Raw genomic sequence first — 25,148 nt, forward strand, 5'->3', positions numbered from 1 at the left:
GAGAGAGAGAGAGAGAGAGAAGAGGGAAAAAATAGATGAATGAATGAGTGAGTGTGAGAATATGTTTTTACATATAATTCATTGTATCTCTTTATAACTTTTATCTTGTTTTAACTATTTATTGGAAATATGTTTATCTTTTATCTTAACTACTTTATGTATGTATATATATTGCGACGAGTTTTTCAATTTACCAAAGATTTTCCCTCGGATATTAGAGAGAAAGGTGGGGAAGAAAACGTCGTCAAAAACGCGAAGCGGATAGAGAATACTCGCGCTCAGAGGAACAGGGATGGAGGGTGTTCTCACGCGATCCGCGGCTAAACGAAGGCCTTTGCCGATACCTCGAAGTTGGGCGCCAGATACGGTCTTTCCCGTATCAATTCGCGAAATGCGAAATTCGCGACAAACACGGGCCTTTTTTCGCCACGGGCCGACTAGCTCGCCTAACGGTAGAGGGGCAGGGTTAGGGGAAAGTTTGCTGTAATTCCTGATTACGAGGCTCCACGAACTCGGAAAGATCGGGCAGACGAGACACTTCAACAATCACAGTCGACATCTAAATAAATTACGCGAATTTAGAATAAGGAGAAATAAACAATTTATTTAAGAAAAGAAATATAAAAAAAATATAAAGAATATAAAGTAAAAGAAATAATGGATTCAAGAGAGAGATAATAATGATATAAATTAACAAATCTGGATTAACGAAATATATCCGCGATTAGCCTAACTTTGAAAATTCGAAATCGCGACATATATAATAGATAATTCCTCGATAGAGATGATAAGAATAACAACGCGAAATAGAGGCTCTAGGAAAGCGCTGATATTTATAATTCTCCTGGCTCGTTTTTATTGCCGGACTTTGCGAGGCCGAACGGCGTTTCGAAAACGTAACGGAATTTTCGACGAGCTCCTCGACGACTCAATTTGACAGATCTTTCTACATTATTCTTTATCTCACACAGTCAGTCAACAATAATAGGTTCGAAAAGAGGCTCAATAATGGGGCGCGAATAATTCGACAATTTGCGAAGACGGAAAATCTCGCTTGCGACGATCACGGTCGATGCGGTCGATATTCGATAGCCGTCGGACGCCGGTTGCTATCCCTTCGGCGTAACGCCTTTTCACTCACGCGCAGTTCTCGAATTTCGGTGATCCCTTAAGTTATCGTATTCTATCGTATACCGCGGCACATTCACACACACGACGAATATCTCGCAATAACGCAATTCATACAAGTAACGAGCGCGACGAAGACAGCACGACATTGGCCACGTCACGACACGCACACGGACACACGCTCACATACACGCCAATTACTAACGAAAATTGCCCGAAGATCGATTGCGGGGATGTCTTACGCGGCTTCGACGACTCTTTCTGACCGCCCGGATAGCGAACGCATTCCCCGCGATTTACCGCGCACGTGGTCGATATACGAGAGCCGGTCACCATGCGTTTTACGACACCCCGAATCCCGGAGAGAGAGAGACGAACGGTTCCTTATCAGCTACGGCCGACGGTACGATCGTCCTTGATTCCTCGGTCGCTTGTCTCCGGTCGCCCGAAATACACGAAAATTGAGAGCTCGGTACAAAGACCGAGCGACAACGAGACACGAAAATGGCGACGGCGACAGAGCGGCCGGTCCGCGGACGGGATCGCGTACGCGGCTCACAAATTAGCGATGGGCCACCTCACCGATATTTACTCCCGTGGTCCGGGGATGATCCTCGGCTCGTCCTCTTACTCGGATCTCGACGACGACTCGCCCCACAACAATTACAACAGTGGTTATCACACGACTACTCGTTATGAACGCCCGCGCCAGAGTGTCTCCCTGGATCTCACGATCCAGGGTCGATAGCGGCGTCAATCCTGCGCGCAGGGGTGCGCGGATTCGCGGTCAATAGCGCTGCGACACGCGAGATATTAATGCGCCCCGCAACAACGCCGTATCGGGGGCCGTTAAGGCCTCGACAATTCGAAAATCATAACTTCAATGACCCTGCTATCGGCGGTCTTCTTTTATGTCGATGGTTTGTCCTCCATCCTTGGGCGATAGCGCCGACCGGGCCCTATGATTCCGGTCCTTGATCGCTGTTTGGTTCTCCGCCGTTCATCCTCTTTTCGCGGAGGAGAATTCCACCCGCGACTCTGTGCTGTCCCGATCTTCGGGCGCTACCTCCGCTCTCAAATGAAAGGTCGTAAATGTCGTACCGGTAGTCGCCAGACGTATTCTTCTTCTGCCTCTTCCGGTCGTTCTCCGGTGGGTTGCCCGATGTACAAAATAATAACAAAAAAAAAATTAATAATAACGCAAAATTATTACAATAGCTCGTCTCTCCGGAGATTTCGATACGGCTCTCGCAATCTGTTTCTGGCGCGGCCGTTCGGCTCGCGCGCCCCGTCAAGATTTCCGGGGCGGATGGGCGCGCGTTGGGACGGCAACGTCACAATATATATATGACTTTAATAAAAGATATTAACAAATTTTAAAATTCAAAAATAAATAAATAAATATAAAAAATCTAATTTTTTATAACATATTATTGCCTTTAATTTTTATGATATTATTTAAAAATTTTTTATAGTATTAACATTTTTATAATTTTTATTAAAATTATTTTATATTAGGATAACATGATATTTATTAAATTAACATATGTTAAATTAACATACGTTAAATTAATAATAGGGTGTGTTAATAATTTATCAATCAATTATTATAAAATAAATAACACTTTTATATGGAATTCAAAGACAATAATTTGTTATAAAAAATTTTACTTGTCCTTTTCCATATTTCATCATTTTAATATTTTTTTAGTATTCTAATATTTCAATATCACTTCAAAATCATTCATATATTATTCATATATTTATATATATTAAAAAGAATGAATTATGCATTTGATTACAATTGAATTTTTTACACGAAATTTTATTGAAGATAAAGTTAATTTTCTAAAATAAAAGATTTGTAATATCTTATTTTAATAACATTTTAAAGTGACATTAAATATTTATAAGATATGAAAATGCATAATACATTCCTTTATTTTTTTTACTTTAGAATAATCTTGAAAGAAATAAAATCTCTGAAAAATAAGGAAACAATCATTTACTGAGCTTCAATTAAAATGTATCTCTTGTATATATGTAGTGTTAATAGTAAAAGTAGTAGTTTTTAGTAACAGTAATAGTAGTTAATAGTAATAGTAATTAGTAATAGCCAGAGGCGATCTATTCGTGTGCTGCTTACGTTCAAAAATATTTGATACCAGATACAGTTTGCATGTGCGTTCTGGTTACAGAAAAAATTTAATCCAGAGGCAATCTATTCGTGTGCTGATTGTAAAAAATAATTCCAGAGGCGATCTATTCGTGAATTGGTTATTTTAAGAAATATTTAATCAGATGCGGTTTGCATGTGCGTTCTGATTATTATAAATATTGAAGAGACATTTATATCATCAAACATATTACATCATGTAATAGTTAATTTTCACTAGTAATTAGTTAAAGATGAATAAGCAGAAGACTGTACTTATTTTTCAGAGGTTTTATTTTTTTCAAAATTATATAAAATGATAAAGAGGATGTGACATATATTATAACTATACAGGGTAGACCATTTTAATCAATATACGCGAATATCTCGAAAAGGAGTTTTTAAAAAAATGTTTCAGACAAAAATTGTTTGACTCGAAGGGGGACATAAGATAGTGGCAATTGACCTTGGATAATTGTTTGAAGGTCACATGAAGGTAACTTTAAATTTTTTAAATGGAACCCCCTATTTTTTATTACGTATTCTTATAGCTTATCTCGAGAGCTTTCCAAAACACCATAATAAAGTATTTCTTCATTAAGTACTTTTCGAGTTATGAGGCTTGAAATAATTTCTTAATTTTACATAAACCATAAAATATCTAGTAAAATATTCATTTTTCGATTATCTTACCTTAATACTTTTATGTACAAAATAATGAGAGGAATCAATTGGTGTAAAGAAAAAACAGTTGTTTTTAAGAAAAAATGTAATTGTTAATTGCAAATATTTTTTTTAAAGACAACTGTTTTTTCTTTACATCAATTCATTCCTCTCATTATTTTGTATATAAAAGTATTAAGGTAAGATAATCGAAAAATGAATATTTTACTAGATATTTAATGGTTTATGTAAAATTATTTCAAGCCTCATAACTCGAAAAGTACTTAATGAAGAAATACTTTATTATAGTGTTTTGGAAAACTCTCGAGATAAGCTATAAGAATACGTAATAAAAATAGGGGGTTCCATTTAAAAAATTTAAGGTGACCTTCATGTGACCTTCAAACAATTATCCAAGGTCAAATATTTGCCACTATCTTATGTCCCCCTTCGAGTCAAACTTTTGTCTGAAACATTTTTTTACAAACTTCTCCTTTTCGAGATATTCGCGTGTATTGATTAAAATGGTCTACCCTATATATGTATCAAAAAATACTAATCCACTTATTTTTCTTTACAGGCGACAGTTACTGAAGCTGTTAAAAAGTGAAGAAACAAATGACTCCAGCAGCATTAAGGATACTAGGGATGAATCCATTGATTTTACAAATTCGGTAAAATTGTTTTCCGATACGATGGATTCGGAACTTGGTACCCAAATAATGCGCTTGGAGTCAATTTCAAATGCAGGTATGTTATCAGAAGTAGATTATCAAAATGTTGAATTATGCGACAATAACAAAAATTTGGTTATTGAAAATGGCCCTCTTGATACAAATCGTATCCAAGAAAGCATACCTGAAGGCCGTAGCATTGTTGATATTTCTTTTCCGTGGAATGAAATCCATAGAACATTTGATAATCACGCACGAGGAATAGAGTGCCAATTTAAAGATTGGAAACTCGTTAATTCTTATCGCCGTGGGTTCATAACGCAATTGTTCTTCAAGTGCCAAATGTGCAATTATGAAGCTAACATCTGGTCAGAATCCACAGATCCGAAAACATTGGACATAAATACGGCTGCTGTAGCAGGAACTATTACAGTTGGAATTGGTTTTGCCCAATTGGAAGAGCTGTGTGCAGCTATGAACATTCCATGTATGTCTGATAAAACTTACATCAAATATCGAGAAAATGTTATCGATGATTTCGAAAAAACAGTTATGGAAAATATGAAAATAGCTGGCGATGTTGAAAAGCAACTCGCTCTCGAAAGAAAAGAAACAATAAACGGTATTCCGTATATAACTGTTATAGCGGATGGTAGTTGGATGAAGAGATCGTACGGCAACGCCTACGATTCTCTTTCCGGCGTTGGTGCTATAATTGGTTACCGCACAAAAAAGATCCTTTTTGTCGGCGTCCGCAATAAATTTTGCACGATATGTGATATGGCAGAAAGAAGTAGAATCGAACCAAGACACCATAAGTGTTACAAAAATTTCGATCGTAACGCAAGCTCCACGAGTATGGAGAGCGACGCCATTGCAGAAGGCTTTAAAAGTAGCCTAGAAATGCATGGAATAATGTATAGAACAATTACTGCCGATGGTGATAGCAGCGTACATCAGACCATCATTGATTGCAGATCATATCGCGAACAAATGGTTACCGTTAAAAAAATTGAATGTACAAATCATTTGCTTCGCAATCTGTGCAAAAAGTTGAGGATTGTAGCAGAGACAACTCAGCAAAAAATGCATAGAAAGCGTGGTTTCGTCTATCTACGAAATGTTGTAAAAAGCAATATTTTGAAGATACGAAAATAAGTGATAAAAGCAATTGATTTACGAAAAAAGAAGAGCAACCTGACTATTATAAGGCTATGGAATTACAAAAAGATATATTAAATATTCCTAGCCATATATTTGGTGAACATATACGATGTCAAGAACGCGGTCGTATTTGTGACTGTGCTGACGAAATGAAGAAAAATTATGTACCGTTTCTCAAGTTGCACGGTCTTTACCAAAAAGTAGAGAGTGCTATGATATATTTAAGCGCTTATTCCGATAGCTTGTTGCTCAAATTAACCAATAATCCTGCAGAGTCTTTCAATTCGATAATCTGCAAAGAAATTGGTGGAAAGCGCATCAATTTTGGTAATCGAGGCTCCTATAATGCTAGAATTGCGGGGGCAGTTGTGCAATATAATACACAGCAAGTTCTCACGCAAGTGCATAAAAGCATATGTAAAAATGTTCCTCCCATTATTGAGACTTTGGAAGAGCGACGACAAGCAAAAGTTGCAAGAACCAGAGAATCTCGAGAAATGAATGGAAGGCAAAAAAAGTTTAAGCGGGAATCAGGCACAGATAGTTTTTATGGCCCGCAATCACAAAAACCAGATCTCCCATCCTATGTTTTTGAGCAACTTCGACAAAATCATTTGGAAAAGTTGCTTGAAAATGGAAAAAATTGGAGACAAATTGAACGTGATACAATGGAGCAAAGTGAATCTGATTTGTGGCACTCATTGAGACAGGAAATGTTAACGGCGTCTAATTTTGGAATCATATGTCGTATGAGACCGACAACGTCCTGCGCCGCAATTGTGAAGAATATATTATCCCTCAAAAAATATCTTTTAAAAAAAGGTAAAGAAAAAGCGTCGAGTTCATCTAAAAACCGTCTCACAAAAAATAGCTATCACAAAAAGTAGCTATTTTTATGTAAAAAATTAACTCTGAAAAATTTTCACAAAAAATAGTTATCTAAAAATTGTTTCACAAAAAATATTCACAAAAAATAGCTACCACAAAAAATAGTTATCTTTATGTAAAAAATTAATTCTAAAAAAACTGTTTCACAAAAATTCACAAAAAATAGCTATCACAAAGAATAGCTATCTTTATGTAAAAATTTAACTGTAAAAAAATTGTTTCACAGAAATCGTTATTTTTATGTAAAAAATATTTTTACAAAAAATACTGATCTTAATTATAGAAAATTGCGTCAAGTTGGGGTGCAATTTCACTTTAAGTTTGTTAGTGTTATAAAATTTTATACATATGTGCTTTTATATAATCCGCTGCTGACAAATTGGTAGAAGTTCCGTTTAAAATCTATTACATTTTTGTCATAAAGAAGAATATTTTTGTTAGAGTTGAATCAATTTTTTAAAATAAAAGATTACGTCAAATGATTTTTAAATTTTCTAGAAAATTAAAATAAGATTAAAAAAATTTATTTAAAAATTAAAAATTCAATAAAATGAAAGATTACGTCAATAATTTTTCAATCTTCTACAAAAATAAAATAAAAGAACAAATTTTTTTTAAAAATTATAAATGAAAAGAAATATAAATTAAAAAAATTTTAAATAAAAAAACGGCGCTACCTAGTAATTATTGAAATAATGTTAATATGTAATTGTTCATTTATTATTACTGCCAATCAAATTGGTAGCGCGCCGAGTTTTTTTATTTAAAATTTTTTTAATTTATATTCTTTTTCATTTTTAATTTTTAAAAAAATTTGTTCTTTTATTTTATTTTTGTAGAAGATTGAAAAATTATTGACGTAATCTTTCATTTTTTTGAATTTTTAATTTTTAAATAATTTTTTTTAATCTTATTTTAATTTTCTAGAAAGTTTAAAAATCATTTGACGTAATCTTTTATTTTAAAAAATTGATTCAACTCTAACAAAAATATTCTTCTTTATGACAAAAATGTAATAGATTTTAAACGGAACTTCTACCTATTTGTCAGCAGCGGATTATATAAAAGCACATATGTATAAAATTTTATAACACTAACAAACTTAAAGTGAAATTGCACCCCAACTTGACGCAATTTTTTATAATTAAGATCAGTATTTTTGGTAAAAATATTTTTTACATAAAAATAACGATTTCTGTGAATCAATTTTTTTACAGTTAAATTTTTATATAAAGATAGCTATTTTTTGTGATAGCTATTTTTTGTGAATTTTTGTGAAACAGTTTTTATAGAATTAATTTTTTACATAAAGATAACTATTTTTTGTGATAGTTATTTTTTGTGAATATTTTTTGTGAAACAATTTTTAGATAACTATTTTTTGTGAAAATTTTTCAGAGATAATTTTTTACATAAAGATAGCTACTTTTTGTGATAGCTATTTTTTGTGAGACGGTTTTTAGATGAACTCGACGCTTTTTCTTTACCTTTTTTTAAAAGGTATTTTTTTAGGGATATCACTTCTTTTTGTATAAAAAATTATGTATTTTAAATTTAATTTTTGATAATTATTATATTTCATAATATTTATTAAACATTTTTAAATAAACCCACCACCATCCCCGTCATACTATATCAAAATGTGTGACGATCTCGCTTGCTTACTATAGATATTTAAATATTATATGATCTTTTTTTACAGATATTTAAGTTTAACTTTTCTTTAAATGTATTTTTTAAGAATATCACTTTTTATGTATTAAAAATGTATGCATTATATATTTTATAAATTTTTTATGAATATTATTTTTTTATAGTACGTATTTATTATACTTTTTTAAATAAACACCCCGTCATACTTTTCCAAAACGTGACGGTCTTTCTTGCCTACTACAGATATTTAAATTATTAATTTTATCATATTGGATATATTTATGTATTACTTATTAGACATTCTTCGTAGGAAAAGTAAACAAACATTTTTACCACCTCTAGGCCATTGTTTTTTCTTAACTTGAGCATCATTAGCTTCGATCCAAATTTTAGATGTTCCTTCTCTGCACATACTTATACCTCTAAAAAAGAACCTTACAAAGGTTAAAAAAATGCGCCAAGTACATAAAAAATATTCTACCTTATATGCAACAAAATGTTTAATGAAAAAAGTCCTAAAAATAAATTATAATAATTTTCCCTTACAAAACCATTTTTCTGAAAAACAAAACCTCAACAAATAATTATCATAAAAAAATATAAAAAAATAAAATATCAAAACTAAATAGGAAATCAATAATTACTATTAGCCAAGTACCTAAGAGCAATTTGCAAATTTGATATAATACTTGCCATGAAATCAATTTTATATTGTAGAAATATTATACATAAATTCTCCTTAAAAAATTAAAACGCATTTTATATTTATTCAGACAAACTTGATTTTTAAAATATTTAAAATCAACACTAAATGAGAATTAGGATTCTTTTAATTCCTAAATCATTTTTTATATAATGTATATAATTTAAGAAAAAAACGTTTTACGCAAGTTTTAAATCGCACAGTCTTTAAATCGAAGTAAGTTATGAAAACTTGGCGTGCCCGGATCGTAATCAAGCACAGATTTAATATTTAATTGTATAATGTCTAAGATTTTACATTTTATTGGGGATATATTTGTTTATAATGTAAACGATCCGGGCACGCCAAGTTTTCATAACTTACTTCGATTTAAAGACTGTGCGATTTAAAACTTGCGTAAAACGTTTTTTTCTTAAATTATATACATTATATAAAAAATGTTTTAGGAATTAAATGAATCCTAATTCTTATTTAGTGTTGATTTTAAATATTTTAAAAATCAAGTTTGTCTGAATAAATATAAAATGCGTTTTAATTTTTTAGGGAGAATTTATGTATAATATTTCTACAATGTAAAATTGATTTCATGGCAAGTATTATATCAAATTTGCAAATTGCTCTTAGGTACTTGGCTAATAGTAATTATTGATTTCCTATTTAGTTTTGATATTTTATTTTTTTATATTTTTTTATGATAATTATTTGTTGAGGTTTTGTTTTTCAGAAAAATGGTTTTGTAAGGGAAAATTATTATAATTTATTTTTAGGAATTTTTTCATTAAACATTTTGTTGCATATAAGGTAGAATATTTTTTATGTACTTGGCGTATTTTTTTAAACCTTTGTAAGGTTTTTTTTAGAGGGATAACACATCTTTTTGTAAAATTTTATATCCTTTCTACAAATTAATTTTTGGGGGATAATTTTTGTAAATTATTCTTAGGGACATTTTTTTTATTAAATGTTTTATTGTATACAAAGCGAAATATTTTTTATGTACTTGGCGTATTTTTTTTTACCTTTGCAAAGTTTTTTTTAGAGGGATTTCACATCTTTTTGTCAAATTTGATATGCTTCCTGTAAATCATTTTTTGTGGGAAAATATTAGTAAATTATTTTTAGGGATATTTTATTTTTGAAAATTGTTACTGTACGGTAAATTAGTCTTTCTACAAGTCATAACCAACAGTACAGGTTTTATATTTCTGTGGTGCACCGTTTCTAAAATATTAGATTTCACCTCCAAGGGGTGGTTTTTAAAAATTATTATTATACGCTAAATTAGTCTTTGTAGAAACCTCAACTAACGGCATAGGTTTTATATTTTTGTGACTCTACGTCTCTGAAATATTAGATTTCACCCACAAGGGGTGGTTTTTAGAAATTATTATTATACGCTAAATTAGTCTTTGTAGAAACCTTAACTAATGGCACAAGTTTTATGTTTTTGTGGTATACCGTTTCTGATATTAGTTTTCACCACCAAGGGGTGGTTTTTAAAAATTGTTATTATACGCTTAATTAGTCTTTCTACAAGTCATAACTAATAGTACAGATTTTATATTTTTGTGGTGCACCGTTTCTGAAATATTAGATTTCACCTCCAAGGGGTGGTTTTTAAAAATTATTATTATACGCTAAATTAGTCTTTCTACAAGTCATAACTAATAGTACAGGTTTTATATTTTTGTGGTGTACCGTTTCTGAAATATTAGATTTCACCCCTAAGGGGTGGTTTTTAAAAATTATTATTATACGCTAATTAGTCTTTGTAGAAACCTTAACTAACGGCACAGGTTTTATATTTTTGTGGTATACCGTTTCTGAAATATTTGATTTCACCCCCAAGGGGTGGTTTTTAAAAATTGTTATTATACGCTTAATTAGTCTTTCTACAAGTCATAACTAACAGTACAGATTTTATATTTTTGTGGTGCACCGTTTCTGAAATATTAGATTTCACCCCCAAAGGGTTGTTTTTAAAAATTATTATTATACGCTTAATTAGTCTTTCTACAAGTCATAACTAATAGTACAGGTTTTATATTTTTGTGGTGCACCGTTTTTGAATTATTAGCTTTCACCCCCAAGGGGTGGTTTTTAAAAATTATTATTATACGTTAAATTAATCTTTGTAGAAATTTTAACTAACAGTACAAGTTTTATAGTAGGTATACAAGGCGGGTTCTAACGCAGGTCCTCTCAGGGGGGGTGAGGCGCGAGGGGAACCGTGGTGCGGGGGGAGTGACGTCACGCGCGGGGAAGGAGGAACTGCAGCGCTCGGTGAGTGACGTCACGCGCGAGGAAGGGAGTTTGCGAGGAGAAGGGGGATCCGCGGAAAGAAGACGGTGGTGTGAGAAGGATAGCGCTACGTGTGGGAAAAGGACAGCACTACATGTGGGAAAAGGATAGCGCTAAGTGTGTGAAGAGGACAGTGCGACAAGGATGACATCAACGTGCGACAAGGATGGTGCAATGTAAGATGGCGTGAGAAGGACGACGCAAAGGTAAGTGAGCGACGAGCATATGAAAGAGAGAAAACGACAATAGCGCGAGAACAACGCGTGCGAGAGAGAACGATATTGCAAGAACAACGCGAGTGAGAGAGAGAACGATAGCGCGTACGAAAGAGAGAACGATAATAGCGCGAGAACAACGCGTGCGAGAGAGAACGATATCGCTATACTTACAACTAGCGCAAGAGAGACGCAAGGGATGGGAGCGCAAGGAGAGGCGCGTAAATAATTGCAATTTTTTTTTTCGTTACAATTAAAAATATGTAGAATTTATTTAAATGTGTGTATGAGTATTACAAATTGTGTGTGTGTGTGTGTGTGTGTGTGTACTTAATATTAAAATTTAAAATTTAATAAAATATAGGGAAAGAAAATAAAATGATGAATATATAATAATGCGGACGGTGTGCCGGGCTGTAAGGGGGAGGCAGCTCCTGAAACAGGAAAAACGCTACATTAATTTTATCTTAATTAAAATAAAAAAAATAAAAAAAAACTAATTTAAAAATTTTAAAAAGAAATATGTACCTTAGCCCCCTGGAACTGCAGAGCCGTACCAGTATTCCAGTAACCGTCTTCTTCTTTCCTCTCCCAGTCTTCTTTGTATTTCCCGTATTCTCTTCTCTTCGATTATTCTGTTCTCTTCGTATCTTATAACCGATAGTTCGCAGATTTCGTCAAATAGGGACTCCATCCCGAAGAGCAGCCGCAGATTAAAAATGTCGAGATATCTCCACGATCCATTTACATCATTATCCTGGCGACTCTCCGGGGTGTCGCCTCATACCTCCGCGAGATCGTGTCGCGCGTTCCAGCGCTCCGCCCGCACGTTGCGTCGATGCTGTATCAAGAGACACGGTAGTGTCTTTGCTAAGTCCCAGCGTAAGCAAAAAATGCACTCCGTGTATTATTACGCGAGTCGGATTGAGAGTATAACTCGATATTTTTATTTCTCATATAACCGCTCAACGGATCGAGTTCTTAGTAGAATTAATCGATAGCTTGGGTTTAAATTAAATAATAAAAGTGTTTTTATTTTTGCGCTACGTGCTCTGTAAACGGAGATATCATGATGCAAAGTCTGAAATGTGAAAATTTCGATTAAGAAACGTCGTCATGGTCGTCATCAACTCCTCTTAACGTAACAAAGAAAATACAGAAATACGTTTCCAACGTCTGCCACAAGAATGCGCTAGCAGTGATTCACGCGACGCAGCATTAGTAGCGCTCTGTGGCGTTAACGGTGCTTATAAATATGTTGTAAAAGGTTAAGTGTGTCACTTCAGGTAATTATATAAAATAATAATATACATATAACATTTATATATTTAGATTAGATTGTATCTATATTATTATTTCAGATTATATATATATATATATATATATATATATATATATATATATATATATATATCAAGAGACACGGTAGTGTCTACTTCACTACAGCTATAACATGGACGTGGACACAGCGAGTGACAATACATCTATCGACGACAAGATAGATGACTTTTGCGAAAATCCGACGCGGGATGCATTAACGGAAGGTCTTATGAGTCTCTTGAAACCTACGGTGGATCAACTGGACGAGAGAATTCGCGCCACAAGGTGACGTCAAGTTTTCTGTTTTCAGCGCGCATGCAATAATAGTAACATTTATTTTTCGCGTTTCTTCTTGCAAATTTACGTATATTTATTATTCTTATATTTCTTTCACAGTATGTACTATTTATTGCAAAATATATGTTTATTCATCGAATTGTAACGATAAAAAATTGCGATTTACTTACACAAGCGACATATATATCTTATTGTTACCTATTTTACAAGAATTCTTGAGCATTTTGAAAATCATTTTCAATTTTCATATATAATTATTGGAATGTTATAAAAAATTGTGCTTCTATCATGTACTACAAGTTGCGTACAAAAGTTGCGAAGAGTATTATTTTTTATGCATAACTATTCTCTTTGTTATAGGATATGTCAAATAGAGCTGAAGCAGCGGATTGAATCCTTAACAGAGGAACTTCAGAGAATTAACGACGCACTACAATATCCGCTAGAGACAGATTCTTATGTAAAGAAACTTATTAATGTTAAGCACAAAATTACTATTGTTAGCAACATCTTACAAACCACTCAAGAGCGATTAAACAAAATTCATCAAGCTATCGAAAAGAGCACTGCTAAGAGAAAAACACTCTTAGATAATAGTTCTGTGTATAGTAGTACTACTGTTGAGTCAGATAAGGAAGAGCCAGCCAAAGTGGAAGCTGAGAAACAATAATAATTTTAAATGTAACTAATTAATTTACGAATATTTATTATTCTTATATTTCTTTCACAGTATGTACTATTTATTGCAAAATATATGTTTATTCATCGAATTGTAACGATAAAAAATTGCGATTTACTTACACAAGCAACATATATATCTTATTGTTACCTATTTTACAAGAATTCTTGAACATTTTGAAAATCATTTTCAATTTTCATATATAATTATTGGAATGTTATAAAAAATTGTGCTTCTATCATGTACTACAAGTTGCATACAAAAGTTGCGAAGAGTATTATTTTTTATGCATAACTATTCTCTTTGTTATAGGATATGTCAAATAGAGCTGAAGCAGCGGATTGTTATTACTTAACATTGATTACTTTGCAAGTTTTATAAAAGAAATTTCTTACAATTTTCACCGTAAATTTTATGGAAACTCCAGTAGTTAATTTATCAGATGAAGAACTTAAGACAGTTTATGATCCTTCTGAGGATTCGTATCTTTTAATAGATGCTTTGGAAGAAGATTTAGACATTCTGCATGCGATGAAACCTGTGATTTGTTTAGAAATAGGTAGTGGTTCTGGTATAGTCATCACAGCTCTAGCAATGGCATTGAAAAAATATAATGCTCATTTTATTGCAATTGATATAATCATTATAACATAGAATATTGAAATTCAAAATTTCAAAATTAAAAATAATTTATGCTTTGCGAAAGAAAATTAAAAATGAAAAATAGTTTATGCAAAAGCATAGAAAGAAAAAATCATTATAACATAGAATATTGAAATTCAAAATTTCAAAATTAAAAATAATTTATGCTTTGCAAAAGAAAATTAAAAATGAAAAGTAGTTTATGCAAAAGCATAGAAAGAAAAAATCATCATAACATAGAATATTGAAATTCAAAATTTCAAAATTAAAAATAATTTATGCTTTGCGAAAGAAAATTAAAAATGAAAAGTAGTTTATGCAAAAGCATAGAAAGAAAAAATAAATACTCTATGCTATGATGATATTACATACACACACGCACACGCATGTACACATATACAAACATATTTTTATATCATCATAACGTAGAATATTTAAATTTTCAAAATTAAAAATAGCTTATGCTTTGCAAAAGGAAATGAAAAATAAAAAGTAGTTTATGCAAAGCATAGAAAGAAAAAACAAAAAGACACATTTATAAAAAATATTCTATGTTATGATGATACACACACACACACACACGCACAGACGCACACGCACAAACTAATCATGGAAGAAGTAATGGAGTCAGTAATTGAATTATCGTCATCGTTACATGTTGAGGCTGAAGCGATTTTAAAAGAAATCATCATAACATAGAATTTTTAAATTTCAAAATTAAAAGTAGCTTATGCTTTGCAAAAGAAAATTAAAAATAAAAAGTAGTTTATGCAAAGCATAGAAAGAAAAAACGAAAAAACACATTTATAAAAAAAAATATTCTATGTATGATGATGTACACACACACACACATATACACACACACACACACACACAAACATATTTTTATATCATCATAACATAGAGTATTGAAATTCAAAATTTCAAAATTAAAAATAACTTATGCTTTGCGAAAGAAAATTAAAAATGAAAAGTAGTTTATGCAAAAGCATAGAAAGAAAAAATAAATACTCTATGCTATGATGATATTACATACACACACGCACACACATGTACACATATACAAACATATTTTTATATCATCATAACGTAGAATATTTAAATTTTTAAAATTAAAAATAGCTTATGCTTTGCAAAAGGAAATGAAAAATAAAAAGTAGTTTGTGCAAAGCATAGAAAGAAAAAACAAAAAGACACATTTATAAAAAATATTCTATGTTATGATGATACACACACACACGCACACGCATACACATTTAAATATTAATAAAAATTAAAAATATTATTTCTATAACGGGCTGAGGTTCTTGGATTGGAACTTCGGCCTCGGGCTCGTCCTCTCGACCGTCCCGCTCTAGCCCATCGTGCACGCGGTTGTTCTACAATAAAAGAAATATTTTAATGTTATTTTATTTGAATATAATATTTAAAGAAGAACTGCACGGATTAACTATATTGAAAGTTAATAAATCTAATTTTAATATATGTACATTCAGATTCATGAATTTAACATTACGCAAAATACTTTTAGCCTTTTAAAATATAAAAATAATTATTTGTGAATTAAAAATTTCTTTTGTAAAATATAATTTATACGACACAAAAACTCATGAAAATAAAAATTTTAATTCTATAGAAGGCTAAAAATACTTTGGGCAATGTTAAATTCATAAATCTGAAAATGTAATAGATTTATTAACTTTTAACATAGCTGATTCATTTAGCTGATTCCTTTATAATTAACGTGCCAATTATATAATTCAAAATTATTTACCTCTTACTTGCCCCGCTGTCGTTATCGGTGACGACGGCGGCGGTGGCAGCGGTGACGACGCTGACGGCGATGGCAGCGGTGACGACGTTGACGGCGGCAGTGGCGGTGGTAGTGATGCCATCGTTGGTGGCGGCGATTCTTTTTGTGTTTCCATTAATTTTTGTGTTTCCATTAATTTTTGTATTTTTTTTTTAAGTATTATATTTTCTTTTAAAGCCATTTCAGCCTCAACACGTAAAAAGGACGACAATTCAATTTCTGGCTCCATTTCTTCCATATTGTAGGTTCTGAAAGAATGGAAACATATAAAATATATATTATAAAATATGTTTAGAAATGATAGTAGAAATGATAGATAATAAATGATTAATCTTCATTTTAATCTTTTATTGTAATGCATATATGTATTGTGTGTGCAACACAAATATGAATTACAATAAAAAATAAGTAATTACAATAAGTGAATTACAATAAAAATAGTAAAATAAATTTTTATTCCCTTGTTATCTATCATTTCTTACGCATATGTATTAATAATATAATGTGTTACACTTACTTTTTAGGATTTTCTTCATTTTCCTTTTCGTTAGATCTGAAAATAGAAATGTATAAAATATATTGTACAATATAAAATATTTTTGTATTACAATAAAAGATTAAAATAAAAATTAATTCTTTGTCATCTATTTTTATTATATATTTCTATATTTTTATTATATATATGTATTACAATATGTATTACAATAAAGTGTTAAAATAAAAGTTAACCAAGTATTGTGTGTGCAATACATATGCATTGTAATAAAAGATTAAGATAATAAAATATTAAAATAGATTATAAAACATTTTTATAATGAAATAATAGATTGTTATCTATCATTTCTATAAAAAATTTTATAATATTTTATTATTTTATATATTTTATTATTTTAATCCTTATTGTAATGCATATGAGTTGCACACACAATACTTGGTTAACCTTTATTTTAATCTTTTATTGTAATACATATATATGTGTTATACGCAGAAGTACATATAGTTACGTATCGCAACAACTAATGGTTAGTTTTAATTTTAATGGTCTATTTTAATCTTTTATTATAATGTATTTGTATTGCGCATGCAACATATAGTAATATATATGTATTATAACAATCATTAGTTATTGCGATGAGTAATTATATGTATTTGTATGTATAATACATATATGAATTATAAGACATTTAAATAAAAGTTAAACAGTATCATGCGTGAAACATATATAATAGAAGATTATAATAAAAGATTGAAATAAAATATATAAAATAATAAATTATATTATAAAATATCTTTATAGATATTATTAATAATCATTGCTTACCTTTTGTGAGTTTCATTATCATTAATTGCTGGTTCTTTTTCGTTTCTGGAACTGTAAATGTATAATATAAGTTATAAAATATTTGTATAAAAATGATAGAAAACGTATTGGTTTATCTTTATTTTATTCTTTTATTGTAATACATATGTATTGCATGCACAACATATACATATTACAATAACGAATTAAAATAAAGATAAACTATTTCATTTCTATAAAGATCTTTTATAATATTTTATTATTTTATATATTTTTAATCTTTTATTGTGCATATTTGTTGCGTGCACAATATTTAGTTAACTTTTATTGTAATGCATTTATATTGCTATATGTTGCGTGCACAATACAAATGTATTATAATAAAGGATTAAAATAATCATTAATTATTGCGATGAATAACTATATGTATTTCTGCGTATAACATATATTTTATGTATTATAATAAAGGGTTAAAATAAAGATTAGCCAAGTATTGTGCATGCAATACATATGCATTATAATAAAAGATTAAGATAATAGAATAATAAAATAATAAATTATAAAATATCTTTATAGAAATGATAGATAAGTGATTAATTTTTGTTTTTATCTTTTATTGGAAGTGAAAATATATAATATAAATTATAAAATATTTTTATAAAAATGATAGATAACGTTTTGGTTTATCTTTATTTTAATATTTTCTTATAATATGTATCACGCGTGCAACATATAATGTGTGTATTACGATAAAAGATTAAAATAAAGGTTAACCAATATTATCTATTATTTGTATATTAATAAAATTTATATATATATATATATATATATATATATATATATATAATGTATTTATATTCATGCTTACCTTTTGCGATTAGCCATTGTAAAAAGTGGATGACTCTCGATAAAATACTTATAAAGGAGGTTAGCCAAAAGAGAAAGGGGATTACCCGATTAGACACAGTACGATTAGACACAGCCAATCATATCGACCGATGCCTAGGGTAGCACGATCAAGCACGATTAGCCAATGAAAGCCAGTTGTGTCCAATTGTACTGTGTCTAATCGGAGGTGTCTCAAAGAGAAAGCACAATGGTTGCCTTTTATTCCGTAAACATAAAACTAATTAGAAATGAATCTCTATAAGGTCATTTGTTCAATCGGCAATCACTTGTGTAAACACAACAAAATTGCACGTATAAAATTAAATGTTATTAGATTTGGTGATCGCGCCCCCCATCACTTTGTTTTTAAGCGCCAAATCTGACAATACTGATGCATTGTCTGCTCACGTTATCATAGAGGGCGTGATAATTATATTATTGTAATCTCTATATTGTTGGTAATATGTTTATATATTATTGCCAATGTTCAGAAAGTGAATATATTAGCGCTAATAAATAGTAATAAGAACGTGATATTTTTCTCTTGGATAACATTTCTAATATTTTAATTAGGTAATTATTTTACATTACATCCATACTATTTATTATAAATAAATCATTAATGCATATGATCTTATACATAATAATATAAAATAACTTGTGATATATATGCAGTGTTACAAAATATTTTGATCTATTTGAAACTAGAAAGAATTATATATAAGATATATTTATGATATGTATTGTTTATTTATTATTTAGTTTTATTAAACGTATGTATAGATATAGGGTTCAAAATTATTAATCTACTTTATATATTGCAGGAAGTTTGGTTATAAACAAATATCACACTGGTGTCACAATTACACACTGGTTATATATAATATTTCTGGATAATTTATCAGGTAATTACCTCTCACATTACTTTTTATACATACAAGTAGTATTGATTTATTAGAAATAAATATAAAAGATAACTTATATATATGTTTTACATAATGCTTTACATAATAACTTTATCCGTTAAAAAGTTGCAAAAACTGTATATATTGTTCGTTTAGTTTTAATAAACGTATGTAGATAAAATTTAAAATTATTAATCTAATTAAAATATTACAGGAAGTTTGATTACAAACAAGTGTCGTTATACACTTTATTGTGGACTCAGTCAGGTAATTACTTTATTTTATTTTTTACACATTGTATCCATAGTATTTATTTGTTATAAATTGGTATATATTTTCACATATACAACATAACTTGTATAATACATACTTTACAAAATAATTGAGTTTGTTGAAAAGCAATAGGAATAATATGTTTCTATATATTATAAACATTTTTATTTAATAAAGGTATGTAGGGTTCAAAATTATTTATCTAATTTAAATATTGCAGGATTTGCTTATATAAAGAAGTGTGGCTATATTCTTCTGGTAATTCGTCAAGTAATCATTTCACATTACTTTTTATACATTTGAACCCTATCTACATACCTTTATTAAATAATATATTCCATAAATATTCTATGATTTTTATTGTTTAAAATTATTTCGTAAAGCATGTATTATACAAGTTATTTTGCATATGTAAAAGTATATACATTAATAATTTATGTCTAACAAATATAATACATACTTAACAAAATAATTGAGTTTGTTGAAAAGCAATAAGAATAATGTTTCTATATATTATAAACATTTTTATTTAATAAAGGTATGTAGATAGGGTTCAAAATTATTTATCTAATTTAAATATTGCAGGATTTGCTTATACAGGGTGAGCCATTTTAATTAACGCACTCAATTATTTCGGAAACAAAGTATTTTAGAGAAAAATGTTTCAGACAAAAGTTTTATGGTTTCGAGGGGGCCATAAGATGGTATCATTGGTTTGACACTGAAGAGTCATTTGAAGGTCACGTGAAGGTCACTTCAATTTTTTTAAATGGAACACCCTATATATTTTTGCACACTCTTGCAGCTTATCTCGAGAGCTTTCCAAAACACTATAATTAAGTATCTTTTCGTTAAGTACTTTTTGAGTTATGAGGCTTGAAATAATTTCTTAATTTTACATAAACCGTAAAATATCTTGTAAAATATTCATTTTTCGATTATCTTACCTTAATACTTTTACGTACAAAATAATGAGAGGAATCAATTGGTCTAAAGAAAACACATAGTTGTTTTGAAGAAAAAATATGTAATTTGCAATTAACAATTCCATATTTTTTCTTAAAAACAACTATGTGTTTTCTTTACACCAATTGATTCCTCTCATTATTTTGTACGTAAAAGTATTAAGGTAAGATAATCGAAAAATGAATATTTTACAAGATATTTTACGGTTTATGTAAAATTAAGAAATTATTTCAAGCCTCATAACTCAAAAAGTACTTAACGAAAAGGTACTTAATTATAGTGTTTTGGAAAGCTCTCGAGATAAGCTACAAGAGTGTGTAAAAATATATAGGGTGTTCCATTTAAAAAAATTGAAGTGACCTTCACGTGACCTGCAAATGAACTCTTCAGTGTCAAACCAATGATACCATCTTATGGCCCCCTCGAAACCATAAAACTTTTGTCTGAAACATTTTTCTCTAAAATGCTTTGTTTCCGAAATAATTGCGTGCGTTAATTAAAATGGCTCACCCTGTATAAAGAAGTGTGGCTATATTCTTCTGGTAATTCGTCAAGTAATCATTTCACATTACTTTTTATACATTTGAACCCTATCTACATACCTTTATTAAATAATATATTCCATAAATATTCTATGATTTTTATTGTTTAAAATTATTTCGTAAAGCATGTATTATACAAGTTATTTTGCATATGTAAAAGTATATACATTAATAATTTATGTCTAACAAATATAATACATACTTTACAAAATAATTGAGTTTGTTGAAAAGCAATAAAAATAATGTTTCTATATATTATAAACATTTTTATTTAATAAAGGTATGTAGATAGGGTTCAAAATTATTTATCTAATTTAAATATTGCAGGATTTGCTTATACAGGGTGAGCCATTTTAATTAACGCACGCAATTATTTCGGAAACAAAGCATTTTAGAGAAAAATGTTTCAGACAAAAGTTTTATGGTTTCGAGGGGGCCATAAGATGGTATCATTGGTTTGACACTGAAGAGTCATTTGAAGGTCACGTGAAGGTCACTTCAATTTTTTTAAATGGAATACCCTATATATTTTTGCACAATCTTGTAGCTTATCTCGAGAGCTTTCCAAAACACTATAATTAAGTATCTTTTCGTTAAGTACTTTTTGAGTTGGTCTAAAGAAAACACATAGTTGTTTTGAAGAAAAAATATGTAATTTGCAATTAACAATTCCATATTTTTTCTTAAAAACAACTATGTGTTTTCTTTACACCAATTGATTCCTCTCATTATTTTGTACGTAAAAGTATTAAGGTAAGATAATCGAAAAATGAATATTTTACAAGATATTTTACGGTTTATGTAAAATTAAGAAATTATTTCAAGCCTCATAACTCAAAAAGTACTTAACGAAAAGGTACTTAATTATAGTGTTTTGGAAAGCTCTCGAGATAAGCTACAAGAGTGTGCAAAAATATATAGGGTGTTCCATTTAAAAAAATTGAAGTGACCTTCACGTGACCTGCAAATGAACTCTTCAGTGTCAAACCAATGATACCATCTTATGGCCCTTTCGAAACCATAAAACTTTTGTCTGAAACATTTTTCTCTAAAATGCTTTGTTTCCGAAATAATTGCGTGCGTTAATTAAAATGGCTCACCCTGTAAAGAAGTGTGGCTATATTCTTCTGGTAATTCGTCAAGTAATCATTTCACATTACTTTTTATACATTTGAACCCTATCTACATACCTTTATTAAATAATATATTCCATAAATATTCTATGATTTTTATTGTTTAAAATTATTTCGTAAAGCATGTATTATACAAGTTATTTTGCATATGTAAAAGTATATACATTAATAATTTATGTCTAACAAATAAATACTATATACAGATGCAATGTGTTTGTAAATTTAATTTTGCAAATATATTTTACTAAGATAATTTGTCATATTGTTATAGTTTTATCGAAATACTATTTAGAAATTAAATGTGCAAATAGTTATAAACATTTTTTAAAAGATCAATATTTTTATATCTATTTTTATAAATATATCTCTATAATTGCAAATCTTAAATTTCATACAATTTCAATATATTTAAATATACAAAAAAAAAGTAATAGCTTCATTATCTTAAAAACAACTTCCTGTAATATTTAAATTCATAAATTATAATGAATTTTAAATCTTACGTATTTTAGAATTAAATAATGTTAAAATAATTATTAAAATAATTATTAAAATAATTTTAAATTGCACATACATTTGCTTGTTGCAAAATTTATTGCAAAATTAAATTTCTATATATTGGATATATTTTAAGTGATATAACTTATGAATTGGATATTTAAAGTATTGATTAAACCTTCAGCCGTTGCGCACGATCTTTAACAAAATACAATACTTAATTGTTTAATCTTTTCGATATCTTTCTGGCAAAAACTCAGTTTTTTGCGAAACGAGAATGTACCGTTTAATTCATTAGGAGCTCTTAAAATTCCACGTGATTCGTGAAAAATCGCACAATTGAAGGATTAAAAAGAGATATGTATTTTATTTTTATTAAGGAAGATGTTGAAAATGTGATATACTGTACAATACTGATATTTATATAGGGTGTTACGCAGGTTTTTTCACTTTTCTTCGTTGAGAATAGAGGTAAGTATAAAATTTTATTTTTTAACTTATTTTATATAAGGCTGCTGTGCGCCTATAAAGAACGGCTGCTGTGCGGTATTATAGAGCTGCTGTGCGCCGTTATAGAGCTGCTGTGCGCTCATAAAAGTGGCTGCTGTGCGCCAATAAAAGGCTGCTGTGCGCCTATAAACAACGGCTGCTGTGCGCCGTTATAGAGCTGCTGTGCGCTTATAAAAAGTGGCTGCTGTGCGCCAATAAAAGGCTGCTGTGCGCCGTTATAGAGTTGCTGTGTGCTCATAAAAAGGTATTATACATAAATAAAACTAATATATATAAAGTTTTTATAAAGTCTATATAAAGTTGTTGTTTGTATAAAAAACGTTTACTTTATATATACAAAATGTCTGTAAAGATAAACAAACAAATAGTCTTAATGCCTAGAGAAAAAGATATAATTATTCGAGGCAATTGGTTAACTGACATTCATATGGAACATTTTGGTCATCTTTTACAAAATTGTTCAGATTATACACCTGTCGAAACCTGGCGAGTGCAGTGTCTTGATACTATTCAATCTATGCCAAAAGATAAAAATCATATTCAAATATTGCATAGTTCATCAGGTCCGTTTGACGGACATTGGGTATGTAGTTACTATAACACAAAATATATATTTATTTATGATTCGTTAAATTCTAAAAGACTGCATAAGCATCATGAACAATTTTTAAAAAGATTATTTCCAACATATGACTTTGAGAAATGTCTTGTTAGATTTCCTACTGTGCAACAACAACCAAATGGTAACGATTGTGGTGTTTTTGCAATAGCATTTGCGATTTCATTATTATTTAATATTAAACCTGAAAGAGTAAAATATAATCATAGTTTAATGCGTTCACATTTGATAAAAATTTTTGAATCAAATATAATTGAACATTTTCCTCAAGATCCACGATATGTTCCTCAAAAAGTGCTTCCATTAGCAATAGTAAAATTCAGAGAAATAGAAGCTGCTCGTGCTCGTAGTATACGGCAATATGAGACTGAATCACAAAAAGAAAATCGGTTAAAAAAACTTGCTGATATTCGTCGATCTAAGAAAGAATTAACCAATAATTGCATGAAAACACAATCCCTCTCAATCAAATGTACAAATTTGGAGAATAGCTGCGCTAAACAGCAACATCAATATACAAAGGATGAAACTAAGCAACAAAAAGAAAATCAGTTAAAAAAACTTGCTGATATTAATCAATCTAAGGAAGAAATAACCAATAGTTGCATGAAAATACAATTGCCTTCAATCCAATATACAAATTTAGAAAATAGTAGCGTTAAACAGCAACATCAATATATACAAGATTTAGAAAATAATCGTGCATTAAAGCGGCGTCAAAATCAACAGAATTTAGAAAATAATCGCCTTAAGAAACGATGTCGATATCAACAAGATTTAGAAAATAATCGTACTAAACAGCGACAGCGATATCAACAAAATTTAGAAAATAATCGCCTTAAGAAACGATGTCGATATCAACAAAATTTAGAAAATAATCGCCTTAAGAAACGATGTCGATATCAACAAGATTTAGAAAATAATCGTACTAAACAACAACAGCGATATCAACAAGATGTAGAAAATAATCGCCGTAAGAAACGATGTCGATATCAACAGGATTCTGTAAGACAATGTGAACAAAAACGCATACGTTATTCTATAAACTTTCAGCGTGAACAGGACAGACAAAAAGCATTAGATTCTAATCGCAAATGGCTTTATAACAAACGATATTATCAGAAAAATAAAAAATCTGCAATAAAAAATAACGATGTTGGAAAAAAAATTATAAAAAAATATGAAAAGTTTTGGTCGAAAAACACCATAAAACTTCAGC

General features: G+C 29.8%; 1 protein-coding gene and 1 pseudogene across 2 annotated transcripts; both read left to right on the forward strand.

The window, feature by feature from the left end:
- Positions 1-292: 292 nt before the first annotated feature.
- Positions 293-25,148, forward strand: part of LOC145968979 (uncharacterized) — a 62,843-nt pseudogene continuing 37,987 nt past the window's right edge.
- Positions 12,415-13,846, forward strand: LOC145968883 (SNAPIN protein homolog). Of its 2 annotated transcripts, none has more exons than XM_083094747.1 (3): positions 12,415-12,830; positions 12,963-13,149; positions 13,522-13,846. In XM_083094747.1, exons 2-3 carry the CDS (start codon positions 12,998-13,000, stop codon positions 13,829-13,831), a joined length of 462 nt encoding a protein of 153 aa, XP_082950873.1. In that variant the 5' UTR covers positions 12,415-12,830; positions 12,963-12,997; the 3' UTR covers positions 13,832-13,846. The 2 variants fall into 2 exon arrangements, with proteins under 2 accessions (XP_082950873.1, XP_082950872.1); XM_083094746.1 differs by having other exon boundaries at positions 12,416-12,830; positions 12,906-13,149.

The sequence above is a fragment of the Camponotus vicinus genome, unplaced genomic scaffold, assembly GCF_025532165.1.
Source record: "Camponotus vicinus isolate PSW18456_S1 unplaced genomic scaffold, iyCamVici1.0 SCAF_3, whole genome shotgun sequence".
Classification (NCBI taxonomy): Eukaryota; Metazoa; Arthropoda; class Insecta; order Hymenoptera; family Formicidae; genus Camponotus; species Camponotus vicinus.

Bases quoted from the DNA above. Each gene is read 5' to 3' on its own strand.
- LOC145968883 (XM_083094747.1), top strand. From the start codon at position 12,998: ATGGACGTGGACACAGCGAGTGACAATACATCTATCGACGACAAGATA. The intron at 13,150-13,521 runs GTGACGTCAAGT...TCTTTGTTATAG, and splicing joins GAGAGAATTCGCGCCACAAG to GATATGTCAAATAGAGCTGA.